Here is a 22,665-nt window from a genome sequence, read left to right on the forward strand (position 1 = left end):
TAATTTATAAAAGAACATGTACCAAAGCTGTTGGAAATCTAAAATGAAAAACAGAAAGAAGTACTTCATATGTGTGGAGAAAGAAACAGTTAATAGGCTGGATTTTGTGTGGGTGGCAGAGCAGGGCAGGGTCCCCTTGTCCTGGTGTAGATAATGGTGACATTGCCCCGATGTGGCCTGTCTGTCTCACAGACAGGATGTTACTTGGCTTGAGGTGAACCTTCCACCCCCAGAGAGGGAAGAGCTGTTTACTTGAGAGCTACCAACCAGTCAAATGGCTGGCAGCTCTTTGGTTCCAGCAGTGCCAAGGGAGCCTTGTCCTCTGCTGGGACTGCAGTCAGCCCTGAAGAAGGCAATTGGGGATGGAGCCCATCTGTAAGGAGGGGGTTGGCAGCGGAGGAGTGGGGGTGGGGGGAGGAGGGGCTGGGCTGGGAAGGTGGATGCAGGAGAAATGTGAGGGTTTAAAGAACTTTTTTGGGCGGGGGGGGGGGGCACGTGGGGGCACTCTGATGGGCACAGAGGCCTGTAAGGTAGGCAACACTCTTCGAAGCCACCAACTTTATAGCCATTAATTGACGACTTAAGATGGGCAAGCCTCCCAAAGCCACTCCCACCACTGGCATCTGGTAATATCACTGTACTAGTAATCCAGAAGCCCAAGCTAATTCTCTGGGGATACAGGTTCAAATCCCACGATGGCAGAAGGTGGAATATAAATTCAATTAATTATTTAAAAAAAGTAAATTCATTAAAAAGTATCTACAGTTGAAAACTAGGCTCAGCAGTGGCGGCCCTAAACTATCATTGATTGTCATGAAAACCCATCTTGTTCACCTAATGTCCTTCAGGGAAGGCAATCTGTCATCCTTACCTGGTCTGGCCTGCATGTGACTCCAGACCCACAGCAATGTGGTTGACTCTTAACTTCTCTCTGAAATGCTCAATCAATTGTGTCAAACTGCTACAGAGTGGACTGCAGCTGTTCAGGAGGATAGCTCACCACCACCTTCTCAAGGGCATTTAGGGATGATAACAAATGTTGACTGTTGTGCCACTTCGGAGTCAGACTTGGAGGTTTCAACAATAAAGTTTTATTTGACGAAGCTTTGTGGAGAAAAGGCACTGGCACTCCGCAGTACACCAGGCAGCTACCTTCTCTCAATGATACAATAGGAGTGGTTCATTTTTATACTTTTCAGACAATGGATAGCCCGGATATTAGCCATTTAACACATCGTTACAGTTGAGTAGGATTGATAGTTTAACACATCGTTACAGCCAGACATATACAGACATTGGCTTTTAACATCGCAATGTTTCATAGAATGGGTACATTTTCCCTATCAATTACTTAGTTTCGGTCTATACATACAGTAATTGGTTTTCCTGTATTTATGTATTCCCATTCCCGTTTGTGGCTAATCTCTTTATCAGTCCTTATTGTCCAAATCTGTCCTTATCTTAAAAGTGCCTCAAGCCCTGGCTGTTTCTTATAGTATTTGTTCCCTGCATGTTTAACTTTAAATAACTGTCTGTCCTTCATGTTTTAATTTCAAGTAGCTGTCTGCACTAAAAGTCAGTGCCTGTTTAATGTTTCTTTCCCAGGTGACTGTTTATGTGCCAGGCAGCCATTTTATGTGTTATGTACCCAGCTTTATGTTTTTCCCACTTCACTGACCTATCCAGAATTTAAAAAAATGATTAAGGCTCTATTTACACTCCCTTGGCACTGCTGGAACCGAAGAGCTGCCGGCTGTTTGATTGGTTGGTAGCTCTCAAGTAAACACCTCTTCCCTCTCTGGGGGTGGAAGGTTCATCTCAAGCCAAGTAACATCCTGTCTGTGAGACAGGCCGGCCACATAGGGCAGTGTCACCATCATCTACACCAGGGCAAGGGGACCCTGCCCTGCTCTGCCACCCATATAAAATCAAGCCTATTAATTGTTTCTTTCTCCACAGATGTGAAGTACTGCTTTCTGTTTTTCATTTCAAATTTTCAACAGCTTTGGCATGTGTTCTTTTATAAATTAATGCCCCATCAAAGTTGTCCTCTAGTCTAGAGCATTAATGAATTCAATAAACCTTGGGTAACCTGACTAGTTATGAGACCCCAATGGATGGCAGCTCCAGTTAAACCAACCTGATCTGTTGTACTCTAAGTATAGATATGCGGTTTGCTTGCACCAGAACAATGAAACCTGATATGGCCAATCTTATAGCGGAGGAGCTATGTGAATCCCAAAGTGTATACTTACTAGTGAAGGTAGACTTGTGCTAGGCAGTAGGGAGAACCCATTAACAAAGTTTTCAACCAGTACATCAAGGAAAGGGATCATATCTCTATCTCAGAAGGGATGGACAATAATTTTTGGTCGTGCCAGAGATCCCACATCCCATGAATGAATTATTTTAAAAAAGTGAATTTGAACTAACATGGCTTATTTACACTTTTTAGAAGTGCCATACATTCATACAAAGGGACACATTCTCTGCAAACAATAATAATATGTTCAAGCCGTAGGCTTCTTTTTGAATTACGTGGAAACTGGGGAGCCTGGAGTTTCTCATTGCTTTCTCCATGGCAAAGCCTTGGCCAATCAGAGATGACTTACCAACCAATCACCATCCTGTTCTCCTGTGGTATAAGTTGTTGTGATCATTTGAAATTTGGCAATCTTGCATTTTTCCTGATGAGTGCAAGATGAAAAGCTTCAGCAGCGTGTCTCTTTTTCAGAAAAATACATAGGTGGGTGCATTTTGGAACCTTCTCTGGAATAGGGAGAGGTGAAAGGTCAGGCTGTGGATGCAGTGGATCATGTTTCAAACCTACGGGATGAGGGGGGGAAGGTCAACGCCAAGATCTTCAACAGAGCACATGGTCGTTTTATACCCTTGGATTTGCTTCAACAAAAAAGCCCCTTTATTCAAATCAAGATAAATGACAGTTTACTCTGTGAGTTGATAATAGCTCAGTGATTCCTTACCTCCTGATACCAATCATTCAAAGGGGTGTTTTCGAAGAGTGTTTTGAGGTTCAAGGGTAATAGGATGATGTTTTTCATTGATAAAAGAGTTTGGAAGGCCATGGATTGATCCGGATAGTCTGACAGATTCCCACTGAAACCCGTCATGAAATAATAGATGGGTTTATCAGGATTGGCACGCGCTGCTGACTCCACAGAGCAAATGGCCAGTGCTGAGAACATCACTTTACTGCTGGAATCTATAAACATGAGCCCAGGTGTTGTGTCTGGGCTGAGGTAATCAGCATCAGATTTATCCATCATTTGTTGAAAACGGATGATGAACTTCAGTTGTCTGTGGAGGATAACGCAAGCAAAGAGAAACAGGGTGAGCAGGTACAACCTCTTCTGGCTTTTCATGTTTTCTCACACTTCCTCTATGACTGCTGTGAAACAAAAGGAAAAATCTGTTTTATGGGGATTTGTCTTTGTTTGAACAGTCAGATTAAACTCTTAGAAATAATTTCTGGATAGAAAATAGGCCCTTTGGACCATGAACCTCACCCTTTCCAATCCCTGTGTGACTGTTACAGGCCTCTCTTTCCCACCAGCTCAAACACACAGAGAGGCAGAGTGAACAGTTATACAGAGCGAGTTGCAGAGTGAAGACAGGAGGGGTTCAGATTTCTGGGCTGGTAAGACAGCTCCTGGCCAGGAGTAACTTGATGTGGAGATGCCGGCGTTGGACTGGGGTAAACACAGTAAGAAGTCTCACAACACCAGGTTAAAGTCCAACAGGTTTATTTGGTAGCAAAAGCCACTAGCTTTCGGAGCACTGCTCCTTCGTCAGGTAAGTGGGAGTTCTGTTCACAAATAGGGCATATAAAGACACAAACTCAATTTACAAAATAATGGTTGGAATGCAAATCTTTACAGGTAATCCAGTCTTAAAGGTACAGACAATGTGAGTGGAGAGAGGGTTAAGCACAGGTTAAAGAGATGTGTATTGTCCCCAGCCAGGACAGTTAGTGAGATTTTGCAAGCCCAGGCAAGTCATGGGGGTTACAGATAACGTGTCATGAACCCAAGATCCCAGTTGAGGCCATCCTCATGTGTGCGGAACTTGGCTATCAGTTTCTGCTCAGCGACTCTGTGCTGTCGTGTGTCGTGAAGGCCACCTTGGAGAACGCTTACCCGAAGATCAGAGGCCGAATGCCCATGACCGCTGAAGTGTTCCCCAACAGGAAGAGAACACTCTTGCTTGGTGATTGTCGAGCGGTGTTCATCCATCCGTTGTCGTAGCGTCTGCATGGTCTCCCCAATATACCATGCCTCGGGACATCCTTTCCTGCAGCGTATCAGGTAAACAACATTGGCTGAGTTGCAAGAGTATGTACCGTGTACCTGGTGGATGGTGTTCTCACGTGAGATGATGGCATCCGTGTCGATGATCCGGCACGTCTTGCAGAGGTTGCTGTGGCAGGGTTGTGTGGTGTCATGGTCACTGTTCTCCTGAAGGCTGGGTAGTTTGCTGCGGACAATGGTCTGTTTGAGGTTGTGCAGTTGTTTGAAGGCAAGAAGTGGGGGTGTGGGGATGGCTTTGTGAAGAAATTCGTCTTCATCAATGACATGTTGAAGGCTCCGGAGAAGATGTAGCTTCTCCACTCCGGGGAAGTACTGGACGACGAAGGGTACTCTATCCGCCGCGTCCTGTGTTTGTCTTCTGAGGAGGTTGGTGCGGTTTTTTGCTGTGGTGCGTCAGAACTGTCGATCAATGAGTCGAGCGCCATATCCTGTTCTTATGAGGGCATCTTTCAGCGTCTGGAGGTGTCTGTTGTGACTACTCTCCGGAATCGATTGCATTCTTGGACACACGCATCTCCATCAAGGACGGTCACCTCAGCACTTCACTGTACCGCAAGCCCACGGATAACCTCACGATGCTCCACGTCTCCAACTTCCACCCTAAACACGTTAAAGAAGCCATCCCCTACGGACAAGCCCTCCGTATACACAGGATCTGCTCGGATGAGGAGGATCACAACAGACACCTCCAGACACTGAAAGACGCCCCCATAAGAACAGGATATGGCACTCCGGAGCCTTCAACACGTCATTGATGAAGACGAACATCTCACCAAGGCCATCCCCACACCCCCACTTCGTGCCTTCAAACAACCGCACAACCTCAAAAAGACCATTGACAGCAGCAAACTACCCAGCCTTCAGGAGAACAGTGACCACGACACCACACAACCCTGCCACAGCAACCTCTGCAAGACGTGTCGGATCATCGACATGGATGCCATCATCTCACGTGAGAACACCATCCACCAGGAACACGGTACATACTCTTGCAACTCGGCCAACGTTGTCTACCTGATACGCTGCAGGAAAGGATGTCCCGAGGCATGGTACATTGGGGAGACCATGCAGATGCTACGACAACGGATGAATGAACACCGCTTGACAAGAGGCAACCAGGCAAGAGTGTTCTCTTCCTGTTGGGGAACACTTCAGCGGTCACAGGCATTCGGCTTCTGATCTTCGGGTAAGCATTCTCCAAGGCGGCCTTCACGACACACGACAACGCAGAGTCGCTGAGCAGAGACTGATAGCCAAGTTCCGCACACATGAGGACGGCCTCAACCGGGATCTTGGGTTCATGTCACATTATCTGTAACCCCCACGACTTGACTGGGCTTGCAAAATCTCACTAACTGTCCTGTCTGGAGACAATACACATCTCTTTAACCTGTGCTTAACCCTCTCTCCACTCACATTGTCTGTACCTTTAAGACTGGATTACCTGTAAAGATTTGCATTCCAACCATTATTTTGTAAATTGAGTTTGTGTCTTTATATGCCCTATTTGTGAACAGAACTCCCACTTACCTGACGAAGGAGCAGCGCTCTGAAAGCTATTGGCTTTTGCTACCAAATAAACCTGTTGGACTTAACCAGGAGTAACTTGTGCAGGGTGGATCGGTGAACTGGGCTGGGCCCTTATCCACAGGGAGGATAACAGATTTTGTAGGGATGCATGTGAACTGATTTGGCAGGTGGATAGGGGAAACTAGCATGAAGCATGAAACCAGGTGCATGGAAGACTGAGAGAGACAGAAAGCATTGGAATAAAGAGTAGTCCAGTCTGAGGAGGAATAGGGAGAAATGCAAAGCAGGTTGAGGTGAGGTTGGAGTGGCAATAGTGTGTGAGTTGCTGTGGCGACATGAACTTTTACATTTTTGTTGCAGTCTGTAGCTATAGGTAGTGAAGGTGGAGGCTCCATCATTATTTCTATCTCTTGGTTGACTGGGAATTGTAAAGGATTAACATCAGCGACAGACAAGGTGCTGATGTAACAATGATATTAGATCACATGACTGAGAGGTAAGAGAGGTCGAGAAGGAGGACAAGTCTAGAGACCCAAATGTGTAACTACTTGCTGTAAATAAAGGGTAATGGTTTTGAGAAACTACAGACTCGACTAGCATACCTTGGGAAAATAGAAAAATCCCCAAACCCTCTTCTAGATCCTGACCACACAATGAAACATGGTGGTAATGAATAAAAACCCAGCCGCCCTTTAAAAGAAGATACAGGGGCTGAAAGAAAAGAGATCCTCGAAGGAAGGATGAAAGCAAAACAAAATGAAGACTCACCAAGATATGGGAACACCCGTGGGAGCAGCAGATACAAGCTGATACTCAGACCTGGAGACCAGACAGCAGTGAGCACAAACAAGAAACAACAGCATAGAAGCAGGAACAATTCCAAGGCTCAGGAGAAGCCATTCCCAAACTATTTCAGAGTGCAGCGGACCCACAATAGACCCAGAACCAGGACAACTGGAGAAAAAGATTCACAAGGTGAAGAACTGCTTCAGGATTACACAGACAAAGTCAAAAAGATCAGGTCAATACACTACTCTATGCAATTGGATCTATTGCTGATGACATGATAGCAAGGGTTGGTGAGACTTAAACTTCTTATGAAGAAGTCCTGCAAGCTTTTGATTCTTATGTAAGCATCCATCAGAAAGGGTTCAATTTAATAAAAGAAAGTAAAGTCCAGGTGAAAGCATGGATTTGTTCATCAATATTCTCTATAGACTGGGGGTAGGGGTGGAGGGGAAATCATGGGCACAGTGCCACAACTGTGGAAAAATAGGGCATTTCAAAATTGTTGGTTGCTCAAAAATGTTGGCAATCTGTAAAATTAGGGAGAAATGTTTGAAACTGAGCCATATATAAGAAATGGAAGAACTGCAAGCAAAGGAATGAAGCTTCCTTGGGGCTGTAAATGATGTTGAAAACAAGTATTGGAGTATTAAACTCAAAGTGGATGGACACCCCACAAAGGTCAAATCTAGACACAGGAGCAGGGTTTCTGTTTTATCAGATAAAGTTAAATGGATCAAACATTTGACTGATTACATTGCAGCCCTCACCTATCAAATTATAAGGTACTCGTGATACAGATTCAAAAATCAGAGGCAAACTCATGGCAAAGCTGAAACATAAAGACTAAGAAATTCTCAAACCTCTCCATGTAATTCAACATCAAGAATGTTCTCTACTCGGCAGAAAGACATGCCTCAAACTGAAATTAATCCATAAAGTGGATCAAGTTGCTGATGGGAACTACAGCAGTACATTTCCAAATGAGTTTTCAAAATTGTTTACAGGGCTTGGGAAGTTAAAGACTGAGTACCATATCACTCAACGCTGATACCAAACCAATTTGCGTCTTTACACTGAGGAATGTCCCTCATCCGCTCTTTGACAAAGTCAAGGATGAAACAGAAGAGATTCAGCAGCAACAAAAGGTTATCTCACTGGTCACCATGTCAACAAAATGGTGTTCAGGAATGCTTATGGATCCAAGGCCAAATGGTTCAGTAAGAATCTACCTGGATTTAACGAAATAAATGAGTGGAACATGAGATCCACCCGATGGCCTCAGCGGATGAGAGTTCTGCCAAAGTAACCAAGAGTGCTCTATACACCCAAATGGATGCAAGGAATGGATTTTGCCTCTGGATAAAGAAACCACACTGCTGACTACATTTATAATGTCTTTCTGTTGCTACTGTTTCATTAGATTGTCCTCTCCAATGGGGTCCTATGGGGTCCACTCCATAGATTTTCCAGAGAACAATATCTCACACTCTGGAAAGTATAGAAGTAGTAATCTGCTATATGGATGACACACTTACACATGGGAGAAAAGCATGAATGCAGAGTCAGAGCAGTTCTGAGAGTCTTACAGGATGCAGGCCTAACATCAAATGAAAAATGTGAGTTTGCCAAATGTATGATCAAGTTTCATGATCACATTTTACAAGCCACTGGAATTACAGTTGATCCACAAAAAAGAAAAGTAATCAGAGAATTTCGACAACACAGGAACATAACTGAGCTTCAAAGATTCCTTGGGATGGTCAACCAAGTAGGCAAGTTCCTACTAAATTTACCAGAGGCCAATGAGACATTGGAGTAACTGTTAAGACAGGGTCAACAGTGGTGCTGGAGTGTAGGCCAACAAAATACTGTTGAATGGATTAAACAACTTTTAGAATCATAGAATCCCTACAGTGCAGAAGGAGGCCATTCGGTCCATTGAGCCTGCACTGACAACAATCCCACCCAGTCTCCATCCACATAACCCCACACATTTACCCTGCTAGTCCCCACCGACACTAAGGGGCAATTTAGCATGGCCAACCAATCGACCCTACACATCTTTGGACTGTGGGAGGAAACCGGAGCACCCGGAGGAAACCCACACAAACACGGGAAGTACGTGCAAACTCCACACAGATAATCATCCGAGACCGGAATTGAACCTGGGTCCCTGGCACTGTGAGGCAGCAGTGCTAATCATGGTGCCACCATGCTGCCCACAATTTTAATTTCCTCTGAAATTTTGCCACATTATGACCCAGAATTATCGACCATAGGAACAGCAGGTGCATCATCTACAGGTCTGGGGACAGCTTTACTCCAAGCGCGCAGAGACAGCAAGCAAAGACAAGCCTCATATACCTCTAGGTCTCTGACAGAAACAGAACAATGACATGCCACAACAGAAAAAGAGGCATTGGCATCAATTCTTGGACCAGTATGTAGTGGAGCTGACTCAGGATAAAGCAATCTTAGGTCTAGTGTTATGTAATAAAACAGGGTTGATTAGCAATGTCACAGTAAAAGATCCACTTGGAAAAAGTGACCACAATGTTATTCAATTCATGGTAAGTTTGAACATGACATATTCTAATCACAAACAAAAATCCTAAGCTTCAGCAAAACATGGAAATGAGGAGAGAATTGGCTGAGGTTAACTGGATAAATAGACTAAAAGGTTTTGGCTGTAAATGAACAGTGGGAAAGATTTAAAGAAACAATTTAAAATGTTCACAAAAAATACATTCCAATGAAGCACAAAAAACTGAAAATGACCCATCTGTTGTTCACTCAGGAAGTTACGGATAGTATTAAATTAAAAGAAGAGTTGCAGAAAACAGTACTTCGTCTGTTTTAAGTTTAAGTTTATTTATTAATGTCAAGAGTAGGCTTACATTAACACTGCAATGAAGTTACTGTGAAAATACCCTAGTCTGAAAATTGGGACTGTTTTAGAAGTTTAACAACACCAGGTTAAAGTCCAACAGGTTTATTTGGTAGCAAAAGCCACACAAGCTTTCGGAGCACAAGCTCCGAAAGCTTGTGTGGCTTTTGCTACCAAATAAACCTGTTGGACTTTAACCTGGTGTTGTTAAACTTCTTAATGTGTTTACCCCAGTCCAACGCCGGCATCTCCATATCATGACTGTTTTAGAAACCAGCAATAGGCAACCAAGAAGTTGATGAAAAAGGAAAAAAAAAAGAAAATGAAAATTAACTAGCCAGAAATATAAAAAGAGTTTGTAAGAACTTTTATAATCATATAAAAAAGAAGAGAAAAGCAAAAGTAAATGTTGGCCCCTTAGAAGCATCGAAAGGAGAAATTATTGTAGGGAATGAGGAAATGGCGGAGGCACTGAAAAATACTTTGTGTCTGTCTTCACAGTAGAAGACACAAGTTCCAGAAATGGACAATAATCCAGGGGCTAAGATGAGTGAGGAAATTAGGAAAATTGATAACAGCACAGATGAAGTACTGTAGAAATTCAAGGAGCTAAAATCTGGCAAATCCCCAGGACCTGATGACCCTAGGGTTCTAAAAGAGATAGCTGTAGAGATAGTAGATGTGCTAGCTATGATTTTCCAAAATTCTTTAGGTTCAGGAATGGTCCCACTAGATTGGAAGTTGGCAAATATTATACTGCATTTAATGAAAGAGGGTAGAGAAAACAGTGAGCTATCGGATAACCTATTATCAGTTGTTAGAAAATGCTGAAATATGTCATTATGGAAGTCTTAACAATGCACTTAGAAAAACATAGTATGGTTAGAACAAGTCAACATGATTTTACTGAAGGAAAATCCTGTTCGACAAATTTATTAGATTTTTTTGAGGATCTAACTACTTGGACGGGTTCATGGATGAGAGGGGTGTGGAGGGATATGGTCCAAGTGCAGGTCAGTGGGACTAGGCAAAAAATGGTTCGGCACAGACAAGAAGGGCCAAACGGCCTGTTTCTGAGCTGTAATTTTCTATGGTTCTATGGTTCTATAAAGGGAGACCAGTAGATGCAACATACATAGATTTCCAAAGAACATTTGACAAAATGCTGCACAAAATATTAATAGGCAAAATAAGGGCTCATGAAGTTGGGGGTAATATATTAGCATGGATGGGGGATTGATTAATGGCTAGAAAACAGAGTGGGCAGTCTGTATCACGCATAAAGCAACACCAGGACCATTTAAATTCTCTTCACACTAAGAAAAGACCAAGCTCTGAAGTCATTTTCAAAGGATCTGTAAAAGTTTTTATGATGTCATTGTCTCTCATTATCTGTTCCGAAGGCATTCTCAGATCTTACATCAACAAATTAGAAACAATAGACTTTAAAAAAATCTATTCCCCTATTAAAAATCAGTTATATAAAAATTGAAACAATTGGAGGCAAACAGGAAAGATGTTTAGGAACATATTTAAGAACCTGATGACCATATATAGGCTCACAGTATGGATAATAAAACCATTTTCACAATTAGATCATATTGAATAATAAGTACGCATCTAAGAGGAGGAGTTCATCAAAGAAGCAACAACCATTGCTGCCAAAACATTATGTAATCTGATTTAGGAGATATAATGATTATTAAGGAAGTCTTAAATGTGGAGTTTCCTTTCAGAACATCAGAGACATTGTAGAAGGGTACTTGGAGTACCCCCTCAATGTTTCTCCAGTTGTCGAGGATATTGTAGAGCAGGCAGCTTTTCTAGCCAACTGCCCAACAACTGAATTCACTTGGGGTTTCAGGTTAAGCATTACTGTGAATATTGTTGGGTATTCTTAAATTGACATTAGCTGTGACATTGTATTTTAAAAGCTTTATAGATTCTGTATTGGAACTAAGGCCATATTTTTATATTTTATAGTTATTGATGTTGCAATGTACTTAGCCACTTTAAAATATATTGCATGTTATATAGTTACTGTAATAAACTTGTACATACTGGGCATACTGCAGTTCAGACGAATGAGGGGGGAATGTCATAGAGACTTATAAAAATTCTAACAGAACTAGACAGGGTAGATGCAGGGAGGATGTTCCCAATGGTGGGGTGTCCAGAACCAAGGGTCACAGTCTGAGGACACAGTGTAGACCATTTAGGATGGAGGTGAGGAGACATTTCTTCACCCAACGAATGGTGAGTCTGTGGAATTCATTACCACCGGAAGTAGTTGATCCAAAACATTGAATGTATTCAAGAGGCGGCTGGATATAGCACTTGGGGCAAATGGGATCAAAGGTTATGGGGAAAAAGCAGGATTAAGCTATTGAGTTGGATGATCAGCCATGATCTTGATGAATGGCGGAGCAGGCTCGAAGGGCCAAATGGCCTCCTTTTGCTCCTATCTTCAATGTTTCTATAAGTTGGTAAAATATAATGTTTCTTGTAGTCTCCTGCATGCTGTATAAGAACCTATTTCTCTTGTACTTTCTGAAAGTGGGAAGATATAATTTTTGAAGGGAGATCCCTGGACCTTTATAATATCCAGGTAGTTGTAGCATGGGCAACAAATTATTTAACAGGCTATCTGGAAAAAGGTAATGGGGGCGATCCTCCCATCCCGCTGCGCTGATGTTTAGATGTGGAGATGCTGGCGTTAGACTGGGGTGAACACAGTAAGAAGTCTCACAACACCAGGTTAAAGTCCAACAGGTGACTCACCTGACAAAGGGGCAGCGCTCCGAAAGCTAGTGGATTTTGCTACCAAATAAACCTGTTGGACTTTAACCTGGTGTTGTGAGACTTCTTACTGATTTTTTAGCGCAGCGGGCCAGGGAATTTAGGCGGTGCCTGATTAGCGTGATCCGTGCTGGGTGTCCGGCCCTGAGCGTGTCTCCCAATGCTGGATTTCCAGCGCCGTCAGCTCCATGCGGAAATAGGCGCGGAGCTGCATTAGAGATGCAGCCCATCATTTCCATGTAGTTTCAATATCATTAGCAGGCCCGGGACTGAAATCTCTGGGCCCGCTAGACTCTCTCTCCCCACGCCAGGAGTATTTCACTTCATCGGGGATTACTACAACTCCCCTCTTGCTGGGAGTTTGTGGCCCGACTCTGCTGGAGTGAAACGGGGGGGGGGGGCAATCGGGGCCCCCCAAAGGTGTTGGGGGATGCCCCCTGGGCATTGACACGTTGGCACTGCCCAAGGGGAAATAAATTTTCAAATAAATTTTAAAATTTGTTTATTAGTCAAGTAAGGCTTACAGCAACACTGCAATGAAGTTACTGTGAAATTCCCCTCGTCGCCACATTCCAGCACCTGTTTGGGTCAATGCACCTTTCAGTTCGTGGGAGGGAACCGGAGCACCTGGAGGAAACCCACTCAGACATGGGTGTCGGTATTGCGGGGGGGAGAATTGTCGGGGGTGCGGGAGATCGGGGCTGCCGGCAGAGGGGGGGGGGGGGGGGGTGCCAGGCATGCTTGGGAGGCCAGCGATCGGCCTGTGAGGGGTTCAGAGGGCCAGCGATGCGGGGGTCATGGGGCTGGCCAGCGATTGAGCTGGCCAGCAATCGGGATGCCAACAGACAGGGGCCATTGCGCGTGCACTGATCTCAATGCTGACAAATCGGCTCATGCACAGTGGCCGGCTCAGCGCCATGCTGCCAGCCTCTCCAGTGGGCATCGGCCTTACCCCCTGATTTTTAACAGCATTTATGCTGAGGCACTCAGCAGTGCACAGAATGAGGAGATTCTTCTTTAAACTCCCACTGAAAAAATGAGCATGATTTACTCCAGATTTCACGCGAATTCGACACTTAGAATCGTTTTGAGAGAATCACCTCCAATATCTCTTAATATTTACTTTCTTTGGGGGATGTCTGTGTGAAGTTGCTGCCTTAGATTCAAGTGAGACTGATTGTTGAGGGTGAGCTCCCAATCTAGATCAGTCTATATTTGTGGCTGGAGTTATAATCCACTTCAGGGCCTCAGCTATTTTCAATTTATATTAATGAGTTAGATGAAGGAACAGAGAGTAACAACTAAGTTTGCTGATGACACCAAAGTAGGTGGAAAGGTAAGATATGGGGAGAATGCAGAGAGGGTGCAAATAGATACGGACAGGTTAGGTGAATGGGCAACAAGAAGGATGACGGACTATAATATAGGAAAATGTGAAACTATTCACTTCAGTTGTAAGAATAAAAAATAAGAATTTTTTTTAAAAGGTGAAAAACTTGTAAATGTTGATGTTCAAAGAACCTTGGATATGATGGTAGAAGGGACACAGAAAGTTAGCAAGGCAAACATAGCTATGGACCAAGTGCTGGAAAATAGGATTAGAATAGTTAGGTGATTTGTCTTTGACCGGCGCAGACACGACCGAAAGAACTTTTTCTGTGCTCTATAGCTCTGTGAATCTAGATGTAGTAAGCAATCAGGAAGACAAATAGTATGATGGTCTTTATTGCAAAGGGATTGGAGTACAGGACTAAAGAAGTCTCACTACAATTGTACAGGGATTTCGTGAGACCACATCTGAATAGTGTGTGCTGTTTTGCTCTCCACATTTAAGAAACAATATACTTACATTGGAAGTGGTACAGCTGAGGTTCACTAAATTGGTCCCTTGGATGAGGGGGCTGTCCTATGATGAGAAGCTCTGTAAATTGGGCTGATATTCTCTTGGGATTAGAAAAATGAGAGGCGAGCTCATTGAAACCTACAAAATTCTGAAGTGGCTTGTTAAGATGACCATTGAGAGATTGTTTTCATTGGTTGGGGAATCTGAAATGCAGGACCACAGTCTCAGGATAAGGGGCCAATCATTTAGGAGTAAGATAAAGAGAAATGTCTTGACCCAGTTGCAAATATTTGGAAGTTGCTACCCAGAGGGTTGTGGATGATCCATCGTTGAATACATTTAAAGCTGGGATAAACAGATTTTTGGTCTCGTGGGGAGTTAAGGGATATTGGGAGCACGTGGGAAAATAGAGTTGAAGCCCAAGATCAGCCATGATCATATTAAATGATGGAGCAGACTCAATGGAACGTGTGGTTTACTGCTGCTCCTATCCTATTTCTTATGTTCTTGTGATGGTGAGGAATATCCTCGATCTCAGAAAGAGATCAGAATGAGATCAGGGAGCCAAGGCAACTCAGAGACTAACCCTGTGAAGTCTGAGACTTTGGCGGGATATGTAGGAGGATGTAAATATGGTAAGAATAAAGACTTGTGGGAGATGCAAAGTAAATCTGATATCATTATTATATCAGTATACATGATGCAGATGTAAGAATGATATCAGATCACATGACTGATAGGTTAGAGAGGTCTGGAAGGAGGAGAATCTCCAACCTTGTACAGAAGTCCAAACATGTAAATACTTGCTGTAAATAAAGAGTAATGGTTTTGAGAATACTTTGAAACTATGGACAATCGCCAAATACCCTTTCTAGACTTCCACCGCACAATAAAACTGAAATCTCTTCCACTCTTGGAAGGATTTGCAAATTGCTAATCAATCTGTCTGGCCACATTATGAACACACCTTCCTTGACCATCAAACTCTGCAGTGGCATTCGAACCTGGAGTTCCTGGATCAGAGGTAGGAATGCTAACCACTATGGAGGTAGCTGTGCATGTACATAAATGCGTGGATTGTGATAGATAGGTTTGGTGAGCTGCAGGCACATGTTACCCATAGGGTTATGATATAGTTGTCAATAATTAAGATAAAGATGTTTTTAAAGAGCCTCACAAACTGGATGAATGTACCACCAATGAACCACGTCTCCAGAGCAAGATTGACATGGAGACCCATGCTCGCCAATGCCCTCTCAGGGGCAGAGAGTCAGTAATGGAGACCTGCTCAACTAGGGTAGGAATGGGGACTTAACATCCCTAGCTAGAAGATATTAAGGAGAAAGAAGAAAGGAAATCAAGGGGAAGGTGTTGTCAGTGACTGCGATAATCAAAAATATTCTTATAGTCCTGGTAAAGGCTGATGTACATGAGGATTTAAAGACAGATGTCTTTAATTTTCCCACATTCACAAGCATCTGCTCATCTACATACCTGCCCAAGTATCTCCTAATATAATCAACCTCTTTTCCACTTATCATCTACCCTCATATTTTCATGTCATTGGTGAAGCTAAAATGCAATCACCTTTTTCGCTATCAGTCCTGGAAGAACACAGGTCCCAAATATTTCCCTGTGGAACATAACTGGTTCCTTATTTCCCAAGAAGGAAATTTTCCATTTATTACTGCCTCTTTGTTAAATATTTTAAAAGGTAAATATATAGGCGTGATGATGTCAACCAGGCTAATGTGGTTGGCTTGCTAGAGTATGAAGTACCTAGTGAGTCCTAATTGATGGGTAAATCAGATAGCCTCATGCTCCCTATTTAAAGCAGGTGTGTCAGACTCCCAGCCTGCATTCAGCAGGGAGCAACTGGAGAGCTGGCTGTGTACAGATGTATGGTGTAAATAAAGTAACTTGGTGACGGGACTTTCACCTCCATGGAGTTATTACAGTGGCGACGAGGAAAAAGGAGTGACCTGAAGGAACTTGCTGAATCACCGCACGTATTGAGGGTAAGCCATTGTTGAGAAAACATGCTGCTGTTTGAGAAGTTGGACGCTTTTGACCCTGCAGTGGAGGACTGGGCCCAATATGTGGAAAGGATGAAGTATTTCTTCAGGGCAAATGACATAATCTCAGATGAGAAGCAAAGGGTTATCCCGCTGATTGCGTGTGGACCAGCAGCTTTTGCGATTATGCGCAGTTTAACTTTCCCGTAGGCACCGGACACAAAGTCCTTCCAAGAGCTGTCAAACTTAGTGCAAGAATATTATGACCCTCAGCCACCCCTGATCCTGCGGAGGGACCGTTTTTACTCCACATTTAGAGAAGCGGGGGAGTCAATCACCAGTTTCCTAACAAGGCTAAAACATCTGGTGGAGGCTTGTGAATTCAGGGGGGCACTAAATGAGATGCTCTGAGACTGGTTGGTGTGCGGAATTAACAATATGACTATACCGAAACACCTGTTGGCGGAGGCCCAGCTGGACTGTAAACAGGCATTACAGCTGGCCTTGTCATTAGAAAAAGCAGTAAACGGAGCGCATGAGCTCCAAGGTATCCTGATGGAGATAGAGGCCAACACCAGGGAGGCTGGGTTAGGGAACTACCACTACCACTACATAGGGGCCCTCTGGAAGGATTTGGATACGAGGGAGCCCAAGTCCGCCTATAGAACTGCACCTAGACAAGGTCAGGTTAAGCCCAGCGTGACAGCAGCTCCTGTAGAGCCCCGCTCGACACGACATTGAGATGGTTGCCAGTGTCAGGATACACAGAGGAAAAGCAAGTCTCCTAAACCAACATGGCCGAAAAGAACACATAGGCCGAGGGACAGGAGAAAGCACAACCTGGAAGCTCACCCTACCTCTGACGAGGAACAACTACTGTGCGTAGCAATGACAAAATCAGAACCCATCAAATTGTCAGTGAGACTGAATGGACGTCCAATTTTAATGGAGGTCGACACAGGTGCAGCCATATCAGTCACAGGGGAGACAGAGTTTAACAAGATACACACTGGACTCGCACCCTTAGCCCTGACCAAAACTTCAGCAAGGCTGAGGACCTATACAGAGGAACCACTGAAAGTGATGGGTACAACCCATGTGCCAGTTGTTTACGGGAAACAATTAGTTAGGCTCCATTAATGGTAGTGGAAGATTCGGGATCGAGACTATTAGGGTGGAATTGGCTACAAGAGATCCAGCTAGGTTGGACAAATATTGTCCAGCTGGAAAATGGTCGCCTGAATGAGGCCCTGAGCAATTATTCGGAGGTTTTTCAGGAAGGCCTAGGGACAATCGAAGGAGTCAAGGCAAAATTGCACATCGACCCGGAGGCTGTCCCAAAGTTTTGCAAAACCCGACCGGTACCATTTGCGTTAAGGGAAAAGGTAGATGCGGAAATCAAAAGATTACAGCACGAAGAAATAATAAAACTGCTCCAGTTCATGGAATGGGCGACACCCGTGGTTCCTACCTTAAAGCCGGATGGCTCGATGCGCCTTTGCGGCGATTTCAAACAGACGATAAATAGTTACACTCAGCTAGACAAATACCCAATTCCCAGGATTAAGGACCTGTACGCAGATTTGGCAGGAGGACTCCTATTCACAAAACTGGACATGAACTACGCATTCCTGCAACTACGGCTGGACGAGGATTCGCAAACATTCGCCACAATAAATACACTGAAAAGCCTCTTCCAGTATAAAAAATTGCCTTTTGGGTTTCGTCAGCTTGTGCCATATTTCAAAGGACCATGGAGAGCATCCTATAGGAGTTACCACAGGTTGCCATTTACCTAGATGATGTCCTCATTACGGGTAAAACAAGGGCGGAACATCTGCAAAACCTGGAGGAAGTTCACAGGAGATTTGCAGCAATGGGAATGCGTTTGAAAAGGGAGAAATGCGTCTTTTTAGCAGCACCAGTAACCTACCTCGGGTACAAAGTGGTTAAGTCGGGCCTACATCCCCTGGAGAATTGGGTGCGAGCAATAAAAGGCGATGCCTTAAGCCGGCTACCCTTACCGGACACCCCACCATTGGTACCCAGAATGAAGGAGACCATGATGACATTAAACTTTATGGATACCCCCGGTGGATGCACACAATATACGCCAGTGGACGCAGAACGACCCTGTATTGGTGAAGGTAAAGCACCTGGTGTTAACAGGGCAGCTGGAAAGACTGGTCCATCCACAGTTCCACCCATACTGGAGCAAGAGGGAGCAGATCACGGTGGAAGACGGGATACTGCTGTGGGGAGCACGGGTCATCGTCCCAAGGCAGGGCCGTCAGGCCAGACTGGCCGAACTACACCATGGGCACCCTGGAGTATCAAAAATGAAGATGCTGGCCAAGAGCTATGTCTGGTGGCCAGGTCTGGACGCAGGCATAGTGAAACTGGTAGGACAGTGCCAGAAGTGCCAACAGGGGCAGAAGGCACCACCAGCAGCCCCGCTGCACCCGTGGGAGTGGCCAGGCAGACCATGGTCGCGACTCCATGTTGATTTTGCAGCCCCATTTATGGTGATAATAGATGCCCATTCCAAGTGGTTAGGCGTCTATAAACTAAACTCGGCAAACACAACAGCAACCGTTGAGAAACTGCGAACCTCGTTCGCAACGCACGGATCCCAGAGGTATTAGTTTCCGATAATGGTTCAGCGTTCACCAGCCTAGAGTTCACAAAATTTATGAAATCAAATGGGACCCGACACATCAAGATGGCACCTTATCACCCAGCGTCAAATGGGCGAGCGGAGAGAGCAGTCCAGACGTTAAAGGCTGGGTTGAAAAAACAGCCAGCGGCCTCATTAGAGACAAAACTCTCAAGGTGGTTATTTGACTTTAGGACCACTCCATACGTCACCACGGGAACTGCGCCGGCAGAGTTACTGATGGGCAGATGGCCCCGCACCAGACTGAGCCTGTTGTTGCCAAAACTGCCAGGAAAGGTGGAAAGACACCAGGAAGCCCAATGCAGGGGTCATAACAACACTCGCTGAGAGAGGCACTTTGAAGCGGGGGAGAGAGTTTGGGTCTGAAATTATGCAAATGGACCCACCTGGGTAACCGGAACAGTTGAGTCCAGGACCGGACCAGTATTCTACCCAGTACCCAGTACGCGAGGCAGTGGTAAGGAAACACCTGGACCAGATCCGGGCCTCAAGCTCTCCATCCGTTCTGGAGCCGAGTCTGCCCTGCAGCCCTAGGGACACGGGGCACGGTGGACAGAGTACCCTTCGTCGTCCAGTACTTCCCCGGAGCGGAGAAGCTACGGCATCTCCTCCGGAGCCTTCAACATGTCATTGACGAAGACGAACATCTCGCCAAGGCCATCCCCACACCCCCACTTCTTGCCTTCAAACAACCACGCAACCTCAAACAGACCATTGTCCGCAGCAAACTACCCAGCCTTCAGGAGAACAGTGACCACGACACCACACAACCCTGCCACAGCAACCTCTGCAAGACGTGCCGGATCATCGACACGGATGCCATCATCTCACGTGAGAACACCATCTACCAGGTACACGGTACCTACTCTTGCAACTCGGCCAACGTTGTCTACCTGATACGCTGCAGGAAAGGATGTCCCGAGGCATGGTACATTGGGGAAACCATGCAGACGCTACGACAATGGATGAATGAACATCACTCGACAATCACCAGGCAAGACTGTTCTCTTCCTGTGGGGGAGCACTTCAGCAGTCACGGGCATTCAGCCTTGGATCTTCAGGTAAGCGTTCTCCAAGGCGGCCTTCACGACACACGACAGCGCAGAGTCGCTGAGCAGAAACTGATAGTCAAGTTCCGCACACGGCCGAAATTATGCAAATAGACGGCCTAAACCGGGATGTTGGATTTATGTCACATTATCAGTAAGCCCCACAGCTTGCCCCTGGTCTTGCATAATCTCACCAGCTGTTCTGTCTGGAGACAATACACATCTCTTTAACCTGTGTTTAATGTTCCCTCCAACCACATTATCTGTACCTTTTAAGACCTGGCTGGCTGTAGAGAATTGCATTCTAATTAGTATTCTGTAACTTGATGTTGTGTCTCTGTGCACTGTTGGAGAACAGAGACCACTCCATCTGATGAAGGAGCAGCAAGCTCCGAAAGCTTATGGTATTTGCTACCAAATAAACCTGTTGGACTTTAACCTGGTGTTGTGAGACTTCTTACTGTGCTTACCCCAGTCCAACGCCGGCATCTCCACATCAGGTCTAGGGATGAGCAGAGTCCCCCTCGACAAGCCAGTACCGCCTCCCCTGCACCCTTGATGGGGACCTCAAGGTTTGAAATGGATACAGGGGATGAAGCTACAGCAATTCCCCTATCACCTGAAGTGGACGAGGAACTAGACCTCCGGCGTTCGCGGTGGAAGAGATGGGCGCCCAACCGTTACACACCGCCGACATCAGAGGCCGAGTTGGAGGATCCTGACCCGGCGCTCAAGCGAAGGAAAAGATCCCTGAGGGAAGCAAACCGAGGGGATTCCTCGGACTTGCGGGGGAGGAGTGTGACGTCTTCAGCCAGGCTAATGAGGTTGGCTTGCTAGACTATGAACTGCCTAATGAGTCCTAATTGATGGTTGTGGTGAACCATAGATGGTTACCACTATGGGTACTCAACCATAGATGGTTACCACTATGGGTACTTGTACATATGTTACTCTTGTTACTGTTGGGGTTAGGGTTGGGGTATTCCACCTGTTGGTGTCGTTCTGTGGTACACTCCGGTTGGCTCCGCCTACCTATAGGAGTATAAAGGTCACTGCACTTCCTAGTGACCCTTTAGTCTGGGATTGTATTGTTAAGCAGTATGCTCCATTCTTGTTGCTAATAAAAGCCTTTATTTCCCGGGTACGATCCAGCCTCCCGAGTGAATTAATCACGCATCAATTTTATTAGCAACAATTTTGTTTGAAGAAAAGAAAGCCATGGAGCAAATGTTAAAACCCGATCGGCTTACCTTAGCTCTGCGTGCCGCTGGAGCGTCGAACACTTTCGACCATTGGTTGAAGTGTTTCCAGGATTATATCGATGCCTCAACAGCAATCCAAAACGACGCCGATAGATTGCAGGTCCTCCACGCAAGGGTAAGCGACACTGTGTATGCAACAATCCGTGATGCCCAAGACTACAAAGGGGCCATCGAACTACTGAAGAAGTTGTACAACAAACCGCCAAATGAGATTCATGCTCGGCACCTACTAGCCACTCGACGGCGGCAGCCCGGCGAAACGACGGGACAGTACCTGCGCGAACTTCAGCAGCTAGCCAGAGCCTGCAACTGCAAGCCAGTGTCGGCTACTCAATATACTAACGATCTGATCCGAGATGCGTTCGTGGCGGGAATCGGCTCATCCTATATTCGCCTGCGGCTGCTAGAGCAAGGTAACTTAGACCTAGCTAAGACGGTGGAATTGGCTGATGCGATGGAAACGGCCTCCAGAAGTCTTGAAACTTACCCCACCGACCACGTGGGAACATCGTGGCAAGTACAGCCACCGACTCAACTCTACCCAGCGGCTCCTAGGAACTGCGCGATCGTGCTTTCAACCTCGGACCTGACGGCGGCGGCAGCTCCAGGTGGCCCGCGGTGCTATTTCTGTGGATTTGCAAAGCACCCTCGTCAGCGATATCTGGCCAGAACGGTATTTTGCTCCGCGTGTGGGAAGAAAGGGCACTATGCTAAAGTGTGCCGAGCGAAACCACCTTCGAAGCCAAGCAGTGCTGCGTGTGACTCTCCAGGATCTGTCTCTTCGTCTCCGGCTTCGTCGAGGTCTTCAACCACGTGCGATTCACGAGCGCCGCCATTCCTGAGGACGACGATGCAAGACATGTGTGACCTGCGAGTGCCGCCACTTTCAACGCCATCGACCACGTGCGATCCATGGGCGCAGCCATTTTGGTCGACACCGACCGCAGACGACCCAGCAGGGGTCATCATCATCGACCATCTCAGCTGCCTGCAGTTGCACTCAAGATTCAACGGTGGCGTCAATCATCCTGGACTAGGCCAAGCCTCACAGACTCGACAAGTCCATGATGGACATAGAGGTAAATGGACGCCTGATACATTGTCTGTTTGACAGCGGGAGCACGGAGAGTTTCGTTCATCCAGACACCGTGAAACGGTGCGGTCTCCGAGTACAGACTGTCAGACAGACAATTTCTATGGCGTCGAGGTCCCGATCTGTTACCGTTCTTGGGAGCTGCGTGGTAAACCTAACGGTGCGGGGCACAGTTTATGAGAACTTCAGGCTCCTCGTGTTACCGCACCTTTGCGCTCCGATACTCCTGGGACTAGACTTTATGGTCCACCTGAGGAGTGTGACCCTGCAGTACGATGGGCCACTCCCTCCACTTTCAGTGGGAGAACAGCAGCCTCCAAATTGCCCAGCGCGCTCCATGTGCAGTCTCTCGACACTCAGAATCACCCCGCCGTCTTTATTTGAAAATCTCGT

At 45.7% G+C, this 22,665-nt stretch overlaps 1 protein-coding gene across 1 annotated transcript in view; it reads right to left on the reverse strand.

Moving 5' to 3' along the window:
- LOC144491836 (lactosylceramide 4-alpha-galactosyltransferase-like) overlaps nt 1–22,665 on the reverse strand; it is a 37,937-nt gene that overhangs the window by 9,556 nt on the left and 5,716 nt on the right. Inside the window, exons 2-3 of the mRNA XM_078210130.1 lie at nt 2,985–3,409; nt 2,613–2,687 (exon numbers count right to left, since the gene is read on the reverse strand). Of these exons, the coding sequence (XP_078066256.1) occupies nt 2,613–2,687; nt 2,985–3,383 (474 nt within the window). The 5' untranslated portion in view covers nt 3,384–3,409. The remainder of the gene's footprint in view (nt 1–2,612; nt 2,688–2,984; nt 3,410–22,665) is intronic.

This window comes from Mustelus asterias, chromosome 3 (genome assembly GCF_964213995.1).
Source record: "Mustelus asterias chromosome 3, sMusAst1.hap1.1, whole genome shotgun sequence".
NCBI classification, from domain to species: domain Eukaryota; kingdom Metazoa; phylum Chordata; class Chondrichthyes; order Carcharhiniformes; family Triakidae; genus Mustelus; species Mustelus asterias.